General features: G+C 50.9%; 1 protein-coding gene across 2 annotated transcripts; it reads right to left on the reverse strand.

The window, feature by feature from the left end:
• Positions 1-6,425: 6,425 nt before the first annotated feature.
• Positions 6,426-18,000, reverse strand: Ing5 (inhibitor of growth family member 5). Of its 2 annotated transcripts, none has more exons than XM_052192480.1 (8): positions 17,894-18,000; positions 16,163-16,234; positions 13,371-13,537; positions 12,475-12,586; positions 12,234-12,324; positions 8,377-8,512; positions 8,186-8,247; positions 6,426-6,529 (listed from the first exon to the last, which is right to left on the reverse strand). In XM_052192480.1, the coding sequence occupies exons 1-8, from the start codon at positions 17,928-17,930 to the stop codon at positions 6,487-6,489; spliced, it is 720 nt and encodes a 239-aa protein (XP_052048440.1). In that variant the 5' UTR covers positions 17,931-18,000; the 3' UTR covers positions 6,426-6,486. The 2 variants fall into 2 exon arrangements, with proteins under 2 accessions (XP_052048440.1, XP_052048439.1); XM_052192479.1 differs by having other exon boundaries at positions 12,234-12,327.
• Between the last annotated feature and the right edge of the window lie 2,067 nt (positions 18,001-20,067).

The raw sequence follows: 20,067 nt of genomic DNA on the forward strand, positions 1-20,067 counted from the left end.
CACTGTCATCCGACCCTTAGAGGCTCCTCTCTTCTCCAGGCATTTTTGTCTCCCCTGGGCTTCCGTCTCACCTAGAGTCTGTCACTGGTCCATCATCAGACATGACACTGCCCAACCCTCAAAAGAAACGACAAAAGCCAGCGTTCATCTCCCAGGAACTTAACTGTAGGGACCACAAAGGCAGGCCCAGCTCAACAGAGCATCCCTGACCTCCTGGGCCTGCCCCAGCCACCCAATCCTCAGGCAGGTCTGTCTCAGCTCTCAGTACCTTATAGCAACTCCAAGGCACAGAGCTGCAGCCCGGCAGAAGTTTCCTGGGCTGAGTCTGGGTGCTGTCTCCCTCCAACTCCCAGCCCTAGGTGACAGGTAGTTGCTGTACCTTGCAATGATTGCTACTTCAGCTCCCCCGACTGTATTCTGCAATAAATAACCCCAGAGGTTTCCATGTTGCTGGCTGGACAGACCTGGTATCGGTTTTTGTTTGTTTGTTTGTTTGTTTTTTGGATTTGGTATTTTCCAGACAGGGTTTCTCTGTCTAGCCCTGGCTGACCTGGAACTCACTCTGTAGACCAGGCTGGCCTCGAACTCAAAAATCTGCCTGCCTCTGCCTCCCAAGTGCTGGGATTACAGGTGTGCGCTGCCACCGCCTGGCTCAGACCTGGTATCTGAAACAGCGTTCATCTCCCAGGGGCAGCTCCAGAAACTGTCACTTTTTCTATCTTATACCCACTTCCATTTCCCATCCAGGAACAAGCCTGGAAGTACATTATTTTTTCTAATTTTTTAAGGATTTATTTATGTATATGAGTACACTGTAACTGTCTTCAGATACACCAGAAGAAGGTGTCAGATGTCATCACGGATGGTTGTGAGGCATCATGTGGTTGCTGGGATTTGAACTCAGGACCAAGTCGGGCGTGATGGTGCACTCCTGTAATCCCAGCACTTGGGAGGTAGAAGCCGGCAGATTTCTGAGTTCGAGGCCAGCCTGGTCTACACAGAGTGAGTTCCAGGACAGCCAGGGCTACACAGAGAAACCCTGTCTGGAAAAAACCAAAATCCAACAAACCAAAACCAAAACCCAAAACAAACAACAAAAAAAAAGACATTTTCTTAGTGATAGGAGAGGGCCTGTTGTGGGTGGGGCCATCTCTGGGCTGGTGGTCCTGGATTCTATAAGAATGCAGACTGAGTCAAGCCATGGAAGCAAGCCAGGAAGAAACATCCCTCCATGGCCTCTGCCTCAGCTCACGACTCCAGGATCCTGCCCTATTTGACTTTCTATCCTAACTTCCTTTGATGATGAATAGTTATATGGAAGTGTCTCCAAGGTGCTTCTGGTCATGGTGTTTCATCCCAGCAATAGTAACCCTGAGACAGTCAGTTACAGGTTCAGGAAAGACACCCAGAAGGTGTTTGGTCCTTTTATACACCCAGCACTTGATCACCAAAGCCACCAGCATCTTGGACCCTTGGAATTAGTACCAACTTAGAGCCCATCAAGATCAGCTGTCTCTCACCTATCCACTTACCCAAAGAACTGGACTTTCCCTTAATCTTAACAGTCACCCTGGGAAGTGACTTCTGATACCCTGTGTTCTGATAGACACAGACACTTAGAGCCAATATGTGGCCACAGGACCCTGCCCCTAAAACCATAGCCGCTGACAAAGTGTTTCCCATGATGGATAAAAAGCTGGGTCTCATGCTGACTGTGTTAACTCAGCACTGTCCAAGGAGATGTCTAAGATGACTCAGTAATGTATGTGCCCAGGCTCACATGTGGAAACCTTAACCCCTAACCTGTTTGGGGACAGAGCCTACACGTCTATAATTAACGGTAAGCAGGAACTTGTGGCTGGGACCTTCGGGATCTGTTTTAAAGAAACTCTGGGGACAGGGATCTAACTCAGTCAGTAGAGTACTTGCCTAGAATGCTCAAATCCTGTATCTCACTGCAGACACCAAGCAGCCTGGCTTGCAACTAGCTATGTAGACTAAGCTGCCTAAAGCTCAGAGATCAACTTGTCTGACCCCCCCCCCCCCAGGTACTGGAATTTCAGGCCAGTTTGGTCTTCAGAGAGAATTCCAGGATAGCCATGGCTACAAAATAAAATCACTACTAGAGAATTCCCTTCCTACCAAGCTCCATCAGTACCATCAGTGCACAGTGAGAAGGCAGCAGCCTACATACAGCCCTTAGCAGGCATCAATCTTGCTTGCACCTTGATTTCAAAACTTCTGAATACCTGTGGGAAATAATTTTGCTAAGCACACAGTTTGGGGCATTTTTGTGTGTGGAAACTGCCCCACCAGACTAGGATGCTCTCAAAGGGATGCTAAGATTCTCAAGAATCCCCCAGGTCTAGGTCCCCATGCCAGGGGACCCAGGGGATGAACCCAGGGCCTTGCACATGCCAGGCACGTGTTCTACCACGGACACACATCCCCAGCCCCTCAGTACTACTCTACAAAGCAGCCCCTGACACTCCCATTCTCCGTACATCCTCCTTGGGAGCCTTGGAACCCAGCACTGGTCACTGACCTCCCTGAATACCCGACCAAGACCAAATTCAGGGTCCTCAGTGTGTAGAGTCCCTCAGTGGCGCCCTTGACTCTGAGTAAATGAGCATGAGACATGCTCACCTCTGACACGCACAGGGATCTACATGCCTGTTTTCAAAATGACCTACTTTCAAATGTTTCTTCCCAAAAATACTTTATTTATTAAACAATATATCCATAATCCATGATCCAAAAATACAGATATACATCTTTACATTATTTAATAAAAAGATTTACAATAGTATCTCTCCTTTACAAAGGGGACATAGGTAATAATTCCTTGAAAATAAAACGTGACATTCATGTTAAAGCTGGATCATCCCGATGGATGGAGTGTGTGAAGAGCAGTGACCACAGCACATTCTGAGGGAAAGACACGTCTTAGACCCCCTCCCCCACTTTAAAGCTTCTCTCAGCAGAGGCAGTGAGGACCAATCAACCTCGGTTCATAGAAAACAGGGTTTCAAAGCTTGAAACAAATGTTCTTCACTGTTTGATTTCAAACCCTGAACACCTACCTAACCTTGCAGCCCCCTTCCAGGGCCAACCTTGGCACCATGATGACACGGAGGAACTGCTGTCTGGACGGTGTTATTGCCTGAAGTGTCCCTGCCCAGGTCTTCTGAGGACAGGTGAAGGAGAGAAGGCAAGATGCTGTATACATAGGAGCAAATGGGCGCCCACTTTCCTAGCCGTCCACCAAACCTCACACCGCAGGGCTCACTGCAGAGTGGAAGACTCGGCCGGTGGCCTGCCTCCTACTGACCCCACCTGCTGGATAGGTGACCGGTCAGTGCTGCTTGGACCATCACACCACTAACATGTTCACAGATCTGGGGGCTCAGTTTTTATTAATTCATCATGCTTCTTCTATAAGAAACTATTGATAATGTGCACAGAAAACAAGAAAGATGACTCGACTCCTCTCCTCTCCTCTCAGCAAAACACTCATGTACTTACATGGAACTACACAGGGAGGATCCAGCCTCGGCTCAGGCAAAGCAGCAGCCATAGTGACCTGTGGGGGTCACCCTACCCACTTTGTTTACGAAGCAGGGAGAGATCGAGAGCCAGGTCTGAAGAGGCAAGCGTGCAAGAGCGTCTGGTCCAATGATGGGGACACTAGGGCTTCTGGAACAGGGCTGAGTGTGCACGTGGCTTCCCTGCACCTGAGGCAGAGCTGGTGCAGGACACCTTTCCTTGAGTTTCCTCCATGCTCACACATAGTAACAGTGGGAACGAGCCTTCCACCAAAGTACTGACAATGACACAAAGACTTTCCTTTCTGCTTCCCCCCGATTTGTTGCCGGGGTAAAATCTAGAGCATAGCTTTTGGAAGGCAGCTTTGTTTACCTACATACGGCCAATGCTTCACATGTGTTAGGAGAGTTTGTCCACCACTGAGGTAAATCCCCAAACTCATAGATTTCGGGTTTTGCCAAGCTATATGCATCTTAGTTTCATGACATTGTAACGGTCAAAAAGAAAAAGCAGATGATCATAGAAACTTACAAAATAAAAGCCAGAAGCCAGTATGTAGGATGGCCCCAGGTAGGAGGACTCAGGGGGAAGAGCCAGCATGACCTCAGGAAGGCAGAAGCTGGAGCTCAGCGAGCTTCTAACACCTCCACCAGTAAACACTTCTTCCTGATCGTCAAAGCCCTCAGCTGCCTCAGGCTGAGTCTCAAGGATTAACCCAGCTTCTAAGGCATCACCAGGCAAGGTCTGATTAAAAGCTTCCTGTACTTAAAGAAATTGTAGAAAGCTGTCTAGATATGATGGCACACATCTGTAATCCCAGCATTGCCTGGCTCCAGCAGGATGGCTGTAGGTTTAAAGCTAGTCTTTTACATAATAAAGCCCTGCCTCCCAATAAATAAATAAATAATCTAAAATTTAAGATTAAAAGGAAGCATGACGCCTGACCCCTAGCACTGAAGAAAGAGAACAAATGGTAAAATAATAAAGAGAAGGCTGGGCTGTGACTCGATCTGCAGAAGGCTTGCCCGATGCAGGCTCTAGGTTGGAGCTGGCAGCAGTGGGGCATGCCTCTAGTCCCAGCTCCTGGAAGGCAAAGGCAGGAGAATCTCTCAGTTGGAGGGCAGCCTGGTATGCAGAGTGGTGGTCCAGGACAGACAGGGCTACACAGAGAAACCCTGTCTTGAAAAACCAAACTGAAAAAAGTTCTGGGTTTGGTCCCTAACATTGCAAACCCATACCTATCGGTGCACAGCTCTGACCTCAGCATCTGGGAGGGGAAGGAAGGTCAAAAGATCGACGTTACTCTCAGCTGCTTTGAGTTCAATGCCTGCCTAGGATACATGAGATCTAGTCTTTAAAGGGGGAAGGGGGGTCCCTCATAACTTTTAAAGACTAAGTTTTATCTATCTAATCTGACCCTGAGAGGGGTCCCCAAGAAGGCCAGCCCCATTCCCAAAGCTCTCCCTAGCCTAGACACAGGCTTGTGCAGTTACCTATCAACTGCAGCAAACCTGCCTGGTACCCACTGCCCAGGAAGGGTCAACACAGACCAACTTATTCAGTAGCACAAACACAAGCCACTCCTGTCTCCCTCTTTCACTAGGACAGGCTATGCAAGACATCCTGTCCAGTAGAGCATGACCATGATGACACGGGATGGGTCAGAGACAACACCCTTCTGCTTTGTGGCCATCATAAGAAAACAATGTGCCTGCCATTATATAAAAAGCTGGCCTCTCCTTACATCAGAAATTGAATAACCCAGTTCTGTCTTGCAGGTCTTTTTCTGAGGTGAGGCCAGGAACCAGTTGGACTCTCTTAATTCTTCTCAGAGAGCCTGAGTTGCGGAAGAACATGCCAGAGGAATTTTAAGTCAATGGTAACTCTCAGGACCTTGTCACACTTAAGGAACCACCACAGCTGCATCTCAACAGGCCCTGTGTATACATTCCCCCAACTATTTCAAGACAGTTCAACACTGGTTTTGTGGACAGTGGTCAAACAAAGAGTACTTCTAGTTTCCTACCTTCATTCCAGAACTGCTATTGGCACACAAAATCACAGATCATGTCACATAATCACAGTCCCCTTGAATGCAAGCTGCTGGCCTGGCCGGGTGCAACACAGCAGAGTTCTATAATCGGCTCACAGTAGACAGACTCACTTCACAGACACACAGACCCATGACCTTCATGCTAGGACAACAATTTCATCTTCACAGTAAAAAAATATAGGCGGGAATCCCCAGCGAGCTGGGAGCTCGGCCTGGCTGTCTGTCCGCTGTTGGGCAGTGCTGGCTGTGGTGACTGACAGTCCGAGGTAATGGAAGCTCAGTCTCCAGGGAGGGCTGGAGGTCACAGGAAAGGTCGTGCACACGACAGCGGAGGGTTCTTCCACCTGGGAAGAGTCCCCCACTCCCATCCCGTCCAGACAAATCAGAGGGATTTTGGCCAGGAGTCCCTGGTCTCCAGTGAGGCTCAGAGCACAGCATGGGGACAGTGTCTTATAACCCTTTACTCACAGAGCACAGCTGTGCTCCCATGCTGCCCCCACAGTCCTGGAAACCACGGACACGCAAGGCTGACCCTCTAGTCACGAAGCAGTGGCAGTATAACAGGTTAAAATGTGTCCACCCTGCACCATGCACTTTGCCTACGGCCCAAACTGACACACATCATGGGTGGGGTGGCCATTCCCAGTGCTGGGAGGTTGCGGGATGGGGATGCCTGCTCCTAAAGTCACTGTGGCAAGTCCCTACGAGATTGTTCTGTGCAAACGGTGCAGTGGCTTCTTGTTTTAGGAAATATCCAAAATTACAACTGGCCACTGAATTATTAAATATAAGTCAAAATAAGGTAGTTTTAAAATGAAAGATAATATTGCAATATGAGTGAAGAAATATATTAGCTTGCTCTTCAGTCTGGCACGACAGCCTCTTCTTTATTTCTTCTTCCTCTTTTCCTGAACACATCGTGGACAGAACCTGTGACGAGAAAGGCATGGGGATCACCGACTCTCCCGGCGCACAGGACACCCATGTGCACTTCCGCACATCCCAGGGGAACTGGACTCCTGAGAAGTGCTGTTCTCCTCTGGGGAAAGCTGACATGTGAACGACTGGTTCGGGCGTATCTGAAGCTGACTAGTACTTGTCAGCGCAGCCTTGGGATCATTTTGATGAAGCTGGTCATAGTATGCAGTGTCCACTATAGAGTTGACACCAATGGCTGGCTGGCAGATCGGTCCTACTGAAAACTACACGCACAAATATGGGCCTGGTAAGCCAGTGGACAACAGTTCCTGGCACAGCTGCACTGGGCCCTGGCTCCTGCATGGGTCACACAGGTCACACAGTGCTATGGTTCAAGCACACATCAGACTCAGTGTTCACCCACACTCAAGAACATAACCACTCATGATCCAAAGGGACAATCTAGTCAGTTCCCCACGTGAGAGACAACTCTAATCCACCTAACAGCTGACATCACGTCCCTCTGTACTAAGAAGCTCTGAGCACAGGCCTGTAAGATAGCTGACTGTGACAGTCAGAAGCTGTGTGTACCTCTGAGGAAGCCCGCCACACTAGAACCCCATTCCCCAGTTCTGTCTGGCTTTGGAGCCAGCACATTAGGAAGCTGTTAGGCTTCCAGACTCTTAGAGGAAGCACCCCAACAGCTTTGCCAGTGCAGTCGGACTCCCCCACCTGGAAACCCTACAAACAACTTGAACTCAGAGTTAGATCCCATGCCTCACGTGTTTGGTCTTTTCCCTTTCCTCAGGAGAGGAACCACCGCAGCCTAGCCACACACCCGCTCTCACGCCCACTGCCACAGCGGTCAGGCCAATTCCCACAATGCACAGGCGTAGCCAAAGCACCTGCCATATGGTTCTTTCTTGTAACATGAGGTAAGAGGCCACGTGGAGTGGTTCGTAATCCCTACAAAGCGGGCTGACACAGCACACACATCAGCAGGGCGCTTGCGGCAGAGCATGCACTCTCCTTTCCCGGCTGACTCCCCAACTGGCCACAGGCTGATCTGCACACCCAGAAGGTCACCCTGAGTCTCCAAGGGAGCCTCTGCGAAGGGCCAGCTCCCTACCACTTCATTTTAAGAATATGCACCCATATTTAACTCAAGTCAACAACACCAGGTTCTTAATTCTTGGGGACACCTTGAACACAGCCTACTGCTGAGCAGATGTAGGATAGGAACCAGAATGCACAAGCCCCCCACGCCTCAGGCAGAGGCCCAAGGGAGCACGCTGACGCCACAGCTGCTTTACCACAGCGTGCTTTCCGGTTCTCATTTCCTTAGAGACAAAAGCCTTATCTCCTTGGCTTCATTTAAAGTCACCTCTCCAATCTGCAGCTAGAAGGGGACACAGCTGAGTAGCAGAGACTGGCCTGGCAGACTGGATGTACAGCAGGGCGGAGGGAGGGGCCCCAACAGCTCTTCTTCAAAGAGTACCAGTACAAACTTCGTGTAAGCCCAGGTAAGCTGGGAAGCGGATCTCCCTTTCTAAGTCTACCACCACCATGGCCCCGCCCCAGCTAGGACCTTGTTGCAGAAATATAGAGACATAAAAGACCCAGAGCGCCCGACGCACTCGCCCAAGGCTGCAGTCACCCCGTACTAACCACTTTCCTTTGGGCTTTGTGGTGAGGTCCACGCAGGCAAAATGAAACCACTCAATGGGACACTGCAAAGTAAGCAGAAAGCCCGTGTCACACCGTGCGTGCTGCATGGGCAGCAAACACGGCAAGGCCAGCACCCACCCCTCCCTACAACATTTGTCCCCCGGGAGAAGTATCCTTCACAAGCCACTCACATCCGGATTGTCACAGCCGATCATCTCCCCGTAGGACACCTGGTGGCACAAGCAGTATGTAGGCTCATTCGGGTCCACAGGCATGTCCAGCACATCAGAGGGGTGCACAGAGAGGATGCTGTCAGTAAACTCAGACCTGGTGGGAAAGGAAGCATCTGATGACCACAGGGCACCCGGAGGAAGGCAGGAAACAGCATACAAGGCCACACTGTGGAAGGCCACTCCACAGCCTTTCACAGGTGGACCAAAGGATGCTAGCGGCTTCCGGAAAAGAATCTCCAATGGCTCTGAGCTAGCGATCATTCATACACTTCCTTCCGAGTTCTTGTTAGCCTATCACTGAGGTACAAGCTCCAAACCTTCCAGCCACGCCTCTCCTGAGACTTTATAATGAGAATAATATGGTGTGCTAATGATCAGTCGAGATTACCTCGGGCTATGACCAGTCACACACTTGGGGCAGTAGGAAGCAGCAGACAGAAGGCACACTATCTTCACACCAGCCGAGGCCAGAGGAGGCAGCAACGTCTCGGATCACTTAGAACTCAGTATGCAGCCGGACTTGGATGCACATGCCTGTAATCCCAGCACTTGGGAGGCAGAGGCAGGTGGATTTCTGAGATCGAGGCCAGCCTGGTCTACAGAGTGAGTTCCAGGACAGCCAGGGCTACACAGAGTAACCCTGTCTCGAAAAAACCAAAAATCCAAAAAAAATAAATTAAAAAAAATAAATAAATAAATAAAAGAACTCAGTATGCAACAAGAACCATCGCTATCTACCAGGACACAGACCCTCCGACAGCACAAGGCTGCTGCTTTCTCTGGGCCCCCTTTCTGTGTTTGCTGCCACCATCTGACAGGGACATGGACCCCCGTCAGCGGACAGCTAACACAGAAAGGAGTTCATTCGCGTCTCCCCAAGTCTGGCCTAGGGACTGAGGCATTCACCAGCCCACTACAGCCATGAGATCGCTGCTTCCTTCTCCCATGAGAGGTATCGTCTGCACTCACCCAGGACTCACCCCACACAATACCCTGGCAGCCCCTCTCAGCCTCCCCTGGGTGCCACGGGTCTCTACAGCTCCCAGAGGGTGAGCAGAGCCAGCATGGCACACACTGCCCTGCTCACTCCCTAATGCCTGCAGCTGCCCTGGGTCTCTCAACAGTGGCCTAGAGACTCCTCCCAGCCCAGCACCACCCCCTGCCCTGTGGAGCCAGACAGTGAACTTGCTCATTACTGACTCAAATAACTAAACTATCGCAGTCTAGACAGCCCACCCTTCTACCTGCATTACCACTCTCCATCTGCTACCCCTACACCAGGGATGGACAGTGATGAACAAATGTGGCACACCCACGAGGGAAATGGCCTGGCACAGCTGCCTGGGCTCCTGGCCTCTGAATTCCCAGATGTCCCCGGGCCTTTGCAGTTACTGCAGATGAGCGTGGGTACGCATCTACGGTCCAGCACGGCATCTCAGGCACTCAAGAAGTGTGGTCTCTCTATAGATAGAAACCCATGCCTCCACTCGCCTCTCTCTGAATAGAAATGTCCCAAGAACATGTCCAAGTCCAAGTTTTCAATACTGTTTTCAAGCAACTCCCAAGAGGTCCTTCAAGCAGGAAACTTTCTTAAAGACCTATGACACTCTGTGCCTCCTGGTCTCTGCATGGCCCTACTGTCAGGGGACACCATGCAGCCTCCTCTAAGCCGGCAAGCCAAGGCCAGCAGTGTGCCAGCAGGGAGCCTCTGTGGCTTAATTCTATAGGCTATCTCTGTACTTTCCCATAGGAAGCTCCACCCAGCAGTCACGTGACCTAGAGTTCAGCATCTCCAGTTTCAGTTAGTCAGCCCTGGGGTCACCCATCTTTAAGGCAGCACTGGGAAAGCTGGGGCAAGAGGATCCCAAGTTCAAAGCCAGCCTGAGCACTGAGGGAAGTTCAAGGGCAGCTTGCACATACTAGGACCTGGCTGAGAGAGAAAACAAGACAGAGAACACAAGAGGACAAGAAGACAGCTTAGGACGTGGGACCCACAGGCAAGCCTGTGCCTTGGGCGTGTGATTGCTCTGGCTCTTGGCTAGGTAAGCTTTCCTCCCCAGATGTGGCCAGGAAGCTTGCACTAGACATGGCCACCCACATGGTCCCTAACAATCCAGGTAGGCCAGAAGGGACCTACCTGCTTATCCGAGCTTCAGAATCAGGGACTACAGAAGAAAACTGACCCCTCTGTTCCCACTCGTAGGCCTTGGCTGGCCAGAAAACGAGGCCCTCGGGCAGCTAACGAGCTGGCACTGACCTTGGTTTATAAGACCTGAGATGGGAAACAGATGGTCTGACAGTCCTAGGAACGTAACTCCATGAAACCCATCATCTGGCCAAGTGGTCACTGAGCCACAGGAACCTGACTGAGCACTGCCCCAAGCCCCCCAGGGAAATGACAGCTACCACCAAGCTGGAACTGAAAGAGTTCATCTCATCGAGGTGGTAAAAAGAGTTAGTTCATTTCGCCGAGGTGGTTAAAAAAAAAAAAAAAAAAAGACAGCAAACACAGAGAGGGACCAGGGCTATGAGGAACTCCAGGTTACAGGTTAGCAACAGGCAAGTGAAAGGTTCAGGTTCTAAAGACACAGCAGGCTACCGCCCTCATCCAGCAAGAGCAGGATCGCAATGGCTGCTGTCTCTGGATGCCTGTTCCAAGGAAGCTGCTCTGTGATCAGTTGTCAAGGCCTGACCACACCCTTTTGTTCCAGCAGTCTGCCCTGTCCCAACACATGTAAACTGGGATAGTGTCTGCACTGCCACTCAGGGACACTATGAAGTCAGTGCAGAGCAGGTGCCCCACCACTGTCACCACCCAGCCACCACTGCAGCCAGCACAGCAAATGGGCCTGAAAGCAGTGGCTGTCTCCTAAGCACCAGGCATAGCATGATGGCTCTCCTCAAAGGAGAGACTGAACAGCCTGCCTCAATAAGGCCTGAGGCCTTAGGACGATGCCAGCCCACGGGCACGGGTCTCCTCACCACCCAGAAACCCCCATTCTGGACTCCTCGTGCTGAGGACAGCAGCAAGAACACCTGTGCGAACCCAGAGGCAGCAGAGCCCAGAGCCTCTGGGTTCTGGGAAGGAGCAAAGACATCCCAGTGCCATCCAAAGCTCAAGAGTACCTCTCATGGGCAGCGGGACACTGGGGTAATAAAGCGGGGTGGTCTGTAGTGGGAAAGGCTTTCTCCAGCTGCTGATCTGACAGGGCTGGAGGCCCCGCTAGCGACGTGACTCTTTAGGACCTATATGTGGCAGCCACCGACACTTAGGACATGTACTGAATATGGGAACTAAATGAGCTCCACTGTTCGACAAAGGCAGAGTGACAATCCCTCAGCTCTAGAATCTGTGAGACCAGGGATTGTTTTTATACCCAGCTTCCCCTCAACTCCCAAGCAGTATGAGCAGTAGGAACTGGAGGCAAGAAAGGCAGATTGAAACTGTGGGCAACCTGTGGGGAACCAGAACTCCTGGTCCTGAGCCAGGGCAGGTCCCACCACCCCTGAAAGGGCGTGTGGAGCAGTGCTGGGCGACCCCGGCTTTGTCTGCCTGAATAGAGAGGAAGACATCACCCTAAGGATCAGACAGTCACTGTGCAGCTTTCTATCTAAAGTCACATGTTAAACGTCAGTTTAAAAGAAAGCACTGGGCAGTGGTGGTGCACACCTTTAATACTAGCACTCGGGAGGCAGCAGCAAGCAGATCTCTGTGAGTTCGAAGGCAGCCTGGTCTACATAGCAAATTCCAGGACAGCCGGGCTGCACAGAGAAACCCTGTTTCAAAAACCAACAGGCAAAGCAAACCCTCTTACCCGCTTTTATGCTTCTTTTTCTTCGGGGTGTCCTCTTCTGACGTCCGCCTGCCTCGGCCCCGGGAGCTTCTCTTCTCTTTCTGACTCCGACCTTCTGAAGAACAAAGCCCCATTATTCTCGCAGAACAGACCAAAGTGGAGCAAGATTCACCCAGGTTCATTTACCATCATGTTCCTAACACATTTAGACGAGAGCCTTCAAAACTGCAATCACTAGTAAACAGAATGTCTGCCAACTTGCTTTTCAAGCTCCGGGGTCCAGTGCTTTCAAAGTCACTTCCATCCATCCTGTCCTTCAGGTCAGCCTCAAAGCGCGCCAGGTCAGCATCAAGCCTTCGGATGTGTTTATCCACCTGCAAAAGGACACTTACAAATCTGACCTTAGGGTAAAAGGAAGGTTAGGGGTATAGCGCAGTGGCTCAGCCCTTGCTCTATGGGTAAAGGCCCTGGATTAGATCCCCCAGAACCCCAAGAAAAGGAGCAAACAAAACACGATTTCATCAACAAGTAAGACAAACAACTCCCCCGACCCCCTCAAAAAAAGGAAATCATAGAAAGAGGCCCAAACCCCCAGTCCTTTCTCTAGGTGCTCTAAACTCTTATTCTAGACACACATTTCCGTACACCTTTACACAGGTCTACACACCCTTACACACACTCATATACTCTTACACACGCCCACACCCCCACCCACACCCCTCCACACACACACACACACACACACACACACACACACACACACACACACGTTCACACACCCTTACACACACTCACATACCCTTACACACTCACATACCTTTACACACGCCCATACCCTTACACACTCAAACCCTTACACATGTCCATATTTCCACACCCTTACATACTCTCATATACCCTCACACAAGTCCATACACCCTTACACACGTTCACGCACCCTTACACACTCACGCACCCTTACACTCTCACATACCTTTATACACTCACACACCCTTATATGCTCTCACACACCCTTGCACACGTCCACACACCTTGCACACGTCCACACACCCTTACACACGCTCACATATCTTTTCACATTTCCGTACACCCTTACATACTTGTGCACTCTCCTCCTTCGGGCACGGAGGCCCGCTGGCCGCCCCAGCCTGCACTCACCATCTCGTAGGTCTGCATGGCCAGCTGCACCTTGTCGTCACTGTACTCCTTGCACTTGCTGTAGGCGCTCTGGATCTTCTGGAGGTGCTCTACCCGCTGGGCTGATGAAAGAGTCTTCACTGTGGAAATGTACTCTGCAGCCAGGATGTCAATCTCTGCTTTCTTATCTAAAAAGGACAGGTGACAAGTGGAACTGAGAGGCAGTGGCATGCATCCCGGAAGCTGGCAGGAGCATCGCTGGCCCTGTCACTGTGCACTTTCTGAACAGCACCATACCCATATGGTCACCTGGCCTAGCTCCTGTTGTACAACTTAGTCACACACCCAAAGGAGAGGCATGTAGGCACCAGAATACACTCAGGAAAACACACAACACCGAGAAGCAAGAAACAATCTGAGCATCCCACTCACGGTAAGACTCGTCAGCAAGAACCATGCTCCGTCCACACCACCCAGCAGCACAAGGAGTAACTACAGTGGCATCCAGCCCTGTGGTCAACTCCAGTGGACAGTGACAGTCAACACCACAGCAGAACAAATGGAAGCCCTGCATGCTTCCATGAATCCCAACAGCAGAGACATGTACAACTCTGCTCTGACTGAGAAGAGAGACTGTCTGTGGTTGCAGGGGGAGAGGTCAGCAGCAACCCCCTCAAGGTTTCCAGGTGCCATGGTGGGCCTCTCCATCTGAGAGGTGCCAGCTGGGAACTCATCTACAAACGTTTTCTAACTGTCTGTATGTCAATCATATGTCCAAGAAATGAAGTCTCGTCGTTCCCCAAATCCCAGAATGCGACCATATGTGGAAATCACAGTACTTCTAATCTGTGAACAGTCCCAGCAGTGCACAATGTAAACCAAAGGATGTCCCTATGAAACTTAACAATCTCAGAGAAGGGCTGGAGAGATGGTGCAGCGGTTGGGAGCACTGACTGCTCTTCTAGAGGTCCTGAGTTCAATTCCTAGAACCACATGGTGGCTCAAAACCATCTGTAAAAGAATCCGATGTCCTCTTCTGGTGTGTCTGAAGACAGCTACAATGTATTCATATACATAAAATAAATAAGTAAATCTTAAACAATAAAAATCTCAGAAAGGCAAGCTGGAGAGACAGCTCAGAGGTAAGAGCACTGACTGCTCTTCCAGAGGGCTTGGGGCTCATCTGCCAACACCCACACAGCTGTGCTCTCTTAGCCTCTACTACCAGGGAATCCAAAGCCCTCTTCTGGCATTGGACAAACATGACACACATATGCAGGTAAAATACCCAAACTCATAAAAATAAAATAATTAAGAAAACAATCACATCACGCTGGATATGGTGACATTTGCTTTTAATCCCCAGCATTTAAGAAATGGTTATTTGTGAGTTTGAGGCCAGCCTGGTCTACAAAGCAAATTTTATGACAGCCAATGCTGCTGCAAAGAAACCATGTCTGTCTGTTGAGATTTGGGCCGGGAGGTGGTGGCGCACGCCTTTAATCCCAGCACTTGGGAAGCAGAGGCAGGCAGATTTCTGAGTTCGAGGCCAGCCTGGTCTACAGAGTAAGTTCCAGGACAGCCAGGGCTACACAGAGAAACCCTGTCTCAAGAAAAAAAAAAAGAAAGAAAAGCAATGAAGAGCTGACTGCAAAGGACAACAGATGGAGGTAAGCTATGAACCTGAGGAGAGCAGAAGCCGGCGGCAGGGGCGGCACATCTAATCCCAGCACTTGGGAGGCAGAGGCCGGCAGATCTCTGAGTCCGAGGCCAGCCTGATCTATAAGAGATAGGCTGGGGAGATGGCTCATGGCAGCGAGAGCACAAGGACACGAGCCTGAGTCCTCCAGAACCTCTAGGAAAACACTTAAAAGCCAAGTGTGGCAGCACGTGCTTCTGTGATTCCAGCGCACTCACTGAAGATGGACGGCAGAAACTGGAAAATCCCAGCTAGCCTGGTATATGCAGCAGTGACAGTGACAAGAGATACCCTTTCAAACAGGGTGGAGGATAAGGTCTGATTTCAAGGCTGTCTTCTGATCCCCACACATATGCCAGGCAAGTGCAAACCACAGACACCCACAGACACACCCACAGACACACCCACACGCAAGTGGATAGATAGATAGATAGATAGATAAATAGATAGATAGAGAGCAAGAGATTTAAAAAAAATACAAGAAGCGGGGGTGGGGGGGGTGGGGGGGTGTAGGGTGGCGCACACCTTTAATTCCAGCACTTGGGAGGCAGAGGCAGGCAGATTTCTGAGTTCGAGGCCAGCCTGGTCTACAGAGTGAGTTCCAGGACAGCCAGGACTACACAGAGAAACCCTGTCTGGGGGGGTGGGAGGGGGGGAACAAAAACAAAAAGAAAGGAAAAAAAAAACACAAGAAAGTAAACCTGAGTTAAAAGTCCCAGCACTCCCCCTCCCTACCCAGATACTTCGAAGGCTACGGAAGGTACACAGAGAGTTTCAAGCCTACAGAATAAGACAACAAATAAACACAAAAAAAGGACCTAAATTAGCCATGGTGGTATACACCTTTAATTCTAGCATTTTGGAGGCAAAGGCCAGTGGATCCGAGTTTGGACCTGGCCTGGTCTACACAGCCAGTCCCAGGCTAGCCAGGGCTACATAGCAAGACTGTTTGAAAAGATAAACAAAAAACAAACAAACAAACAAAGGACCAGCACTCCTTCCAAGACACTGTGCAATGGTAGCCCTCCACTATACAAGGTCCCTTCAGGGCCCTGTGACACCCCTTGTCCTCTCCTGTCTCTCTCGGGTGTACCCCAGTCCAGGCTATACCCACCTTCTGTTCTCTGGTCTAGCTCTCGCATCAGCTGGAAGTTCCTCTGAAGCTCACAGGGAAGGTTCTCAATGCCTGAAGTGACAGGAAAGTTGCCTTACTTCTCAGTGAGACAAAAACCTGCCTCCGCGGATGGGAGAGAAGGCTCAGCTGTTAAGAGCGCTTAAGGCTCACAGCAACCTCTAACTCCAGTTCTGGGGATCCGGTGCCCTCTTCTGGCCTCGGAGGGCACTGCATACATGTGGTGCACACATGTAAAACACCCATATACATAAAATATATCTTTTTTTTTTTTAAATCTACCCCCAGGGCCTTACAGCAAAGCCTACAACGCCAGGAGCTGCAGACCAAGCAGTCCCAAGACACTGTTCTCTCCCTCTCTGCAGGGCCCAACCTATCAGTCTCTAGCCACACTCAGCTATGAGCACTGAAAAGACAACCAGAGGCACTGAGCAGGCGCCACTGAGCAGTCCCACAGCCCCTGTGGTCAGTGAGCTGGTTGGCAAACCAACCCACGCTGCTTTTCTGCCCACACCGCATCCCCTGGTACATACAGATATGCCTCAATCCTTAAGTTTACAGCAGGCTCTCTGGGTCTTTCTGCACTCAAATATCTCCACAACCGACAAGGCCAGCATTTTAGGGCTAAATCTTGTAAACACTTGCTATTCTAAGCCTGTAACTTCTTGACCTCGCCAAGACAATTCCTACTTACAACTTGTCCCAGGACCCTGGTAGCTATTTAGTCCTCTATCCTCCAGGGACTTCTCTACTCTCAGACAGACAGCCCCTTAGCTGCAATTTCCAGATCTGTATTTACTCCCATGCCTTAATTTTGTGAGCTTTCAAAAGATTTTTAACAAAAGTGTGTCCCAACTAATCAGTGAGTTGTAGAGAAATAGGGCTCCTGCCAACACGTTGGTGACACGGGGCAGGTGGGGAGGGCAGACAGGGACCATCACACGATGTCAGCAGTGAGATGAACTCGCCTTGAACCCACCTCAGAATGCCCACTGGATGGACATCAGAATAAAGATACACCTTGGAGTCCCACCGCCCAGGCCCAAGTAGAAAATGGGCACCCCATTAGCTTGATCCACCTCCCTCCAAAGGGTTTTAATTCTTCCACTACAGAGTGGGAAATAATCCTCCTCACAATTCTTGCCGGGAGCCAATCTCACCATCTATAAATAAACGGAGTTACCAATGCCTGGGATGTCAAAGGCCAACCCGTTATACAGGGCATACTCCCTTGCCGGGCTGGCTCGTGATAGCTCGAGTTCCCTCGAAAAACGCACCCCACTCCCTAGAGCTCCTTCCTACAGCTCCACAAGCAAACAGTGGCTTTGGCTTTGGCTCTACAGCGGGATCTTAGCAACACAAGCCCAGGTGAAGAAGGGGCGGGCCTCCCCGCAACCTAGACCGAAGTAGAGAGGAGGAAATGAGGGCGTGGTCAGCGTCGGGGGGTGTTGCCTGAGCGGAGAGGGCGGGCTGAGCCGCAGGCCACACCCCTCCGTGACGCACCTGGAATTGGCGCGGCGGAGGCGGCGGGACCCCGCGCCGCGCCCCACGCCCTCCATCTGCGGCCCCGCCCCAGAGCCGCCGTGAGCCCCCACAGTCCCCATGATCTGTCCTCATCCTCCCCCGCATCCCGGAGTCCCGCACGGATCGCGGTGGGCCGGGGACGGCAGCGGCGCGGACCCGCGCGGGAGGCGGCTCGGCCAGAGTGCTTACTGTCCAGATAGTGCTCCAAGTACATGGCAGTCGCCATCTTCGCTGCGGCCACGCTCGGGGTCTGCGCGAGCGGGCGGTACCGCGGACTCGGGGCGGGGCGGCGCCGCGCGCTCACTATTCATGAGCCGCGTGCTCCGATTGGCCGGAAAGGGGGCGGGGCATGTCAGGGACCACCCCTATGCTTCCGGCCGGCTGTGGTCGCCAGGCGGCGCTGTGGGGCTTGCCCTGAGGGAATGCGGGGCGGCGACGGGCTCGCTCCGCAGTTCGCAATGTGGACGCTCCGTCGTCTCTGGCCCAGCCGGATTCCAAGGCCTGGCGGGGGACCCCGCGTGCACGTGTGCTGGCTCCAAGCCTGCCCGCGTTGTTCAGACCTGGGGTCTGGCCGGGCCAGGAGGCGACACCAGCTGCCCGCGGTGCCTCCCGGAAGGAGACCCCCTCACAGGCATCCATTACCTCCCGTGCTCTTTGTGGCCGTCTGGTCCCGAGAGGGCGTGCCCACGCCGGACCTCGGTTGCCGTGACCCGCACTTTGTGAAGGAGCCACGCACACCTCCATGCCTGCACAAATACATTTTACATTCCTACGGCAACTGTTACAGTTGGTGAAACAATACTGATACATTATTGACTAAAATCCGTGGTTTACCATAGGGGCCACTCTTGGAGTCGTCTAATATTCTGAGAAATACATATTAAGTGTTCCCCTTGTAGCATCCTGAAGAATATTTTCACTGCCTTTAATTCCTCTGGTCTATTACAGGAGCGCGCGGAAGACGCCCCACCCCTACCCCCACATATTTGTAGCCAATAAACACTTTAGAGTCCCTATACCTTTGCTTTGCTAGAATGCCGTGTAGTTGCATTTTACAGTATTCAGTCTTTTCAGACTGGCTGCATTTATCATTATACAGTTCAGGTTCCTCCATGTCCTAGAAAGTCTTGATAATTCACTGCTTACTTAAAAACCGTTCCACCATGTAATTACCAGTTGATCTGTTTGCGTGTTGGAGGACTTCGTAGCTACTTCCATATTTAGGCAAGTGTGGCCAGAGCTGATAACAATCATTTGTGTACAGGCTTTTCTGTAGACATAGTTTCCAACCCACTTCGGTAAATATTGACCTTATGTTAGAAGAGTGGTTTCTTGAGAAACAGACGAGCTGTCTTCCACGCGGTGTTTTGCCTTCTCGTCTGCACTGACAGCGCCCCTTGCTCCACATACTCACCAGCATGGTGTATGGTTAGAATTGTAGATTTGGGCTATTCTCAAAGAGGCCTGAAATTATCTTTTTATGATTCCTAGCAATATGTTTGTGTTGAGCAGGTTTACATATGTGTGTGGCATCTATCTTCTATGACTGGGCGTTAGTTCAAATGTTTTCATAGACCTTGGTCTACCTCCCAAGTGTTGGGATTATAGGCTATGTCACTCACTATATCCAATTTATTCTGAGCTGGAGGTGTGGAATCTAGGTCTTCATTCGCGTTAAGCAAGTGAGTACTCTGAGTACTCCCTAGCCAGTCTTTTAGAAACACAGCCCAGCCTTTGACTGCAGATCCTTTTGCCTCTGCCTCTTAAGAGTACTGTTGTTTTGCTTTTAAAGAATTATTTATTATAAATACACTATAGTTGTCTTCAGACACCCGACAAGAGGGTGTCAAATCTGGTTACAGATGATTGTGAGCCACCATGTGGTTGCTGGGATTTGAACTCAGGACCTTCGGAAGAGCCATCAGTGCTCTTAACTGCTGAGTCATCCCTCCAGCCCCTTGTTTTGGTTCTTGAGGCCGTGTCTCACAATGTATCCCTGGCTGTCCTGAAACTATGTAACAGGCCTCAAACTCAGAGATTTGCCCGCCTCCTGCTCACGTATTTTTCCCGACTTTTTTTTTTTCTGTAAAACTAGGGACAAAGCAAAGAAAAAAGAAATCAGTTCTGGGCAACGCTGCAAATAAATCTATTTCCTTCCACCAACTTGTGTCCCTGGGTTTTCGACACTAAGACGACAGCGACAATTCCTGAGCTCTTTGAAGATGCTGCCGTACATCTTGGGGGTCGATGCTCGTCTCGGAGCCGGATCACAAGATGGCTCGAGTGTGCGCGCACGTGTGTGAGCGATAAGGAACTCCCCGCGGTAGCGCGCTTAGGGGCATGAAGACTTGATTCCGTTACAG

Source organism: Apodemus sylvaticus, chromosome 9 (genome assembly GCF_947179515.1).
Source record: "Apodemus sylvaticus chromosome 9, mApoSyl1.1, whole genome shotgun sequence".
Taxonomy (NCBI): domain Eukaryota; kingdom Metazoa; phylum Chordata; class Mammalia; order Rodentia; family Muridae; genus Apodemus; species Apodemus sylvaticus.

Excerpts from the sequence above, each read along its gene's own strand:
- Ing5 (XM_052192479.1), bottom strand. The coding sequence starts at position 17,930 with ATGGCGACTGCCATGTACTTGGAGCACTATCTGGACA. Across the intron at positions 16,235-17,893 it reads CTTGGAGCACTATCTGGACA|GCATTGAGAACCTTCCCTGT; the intron begins GTAAGCACTCTG and ends CTGTCACTTCAG. Across the intron at positions 12,587-13,370 it reads CCATGCAGACCTACGAGATG|GTGGATAAACACATCCGAAG; the intron begins GTGAGTGCAGGC and ends GTCCTTTTGCAG.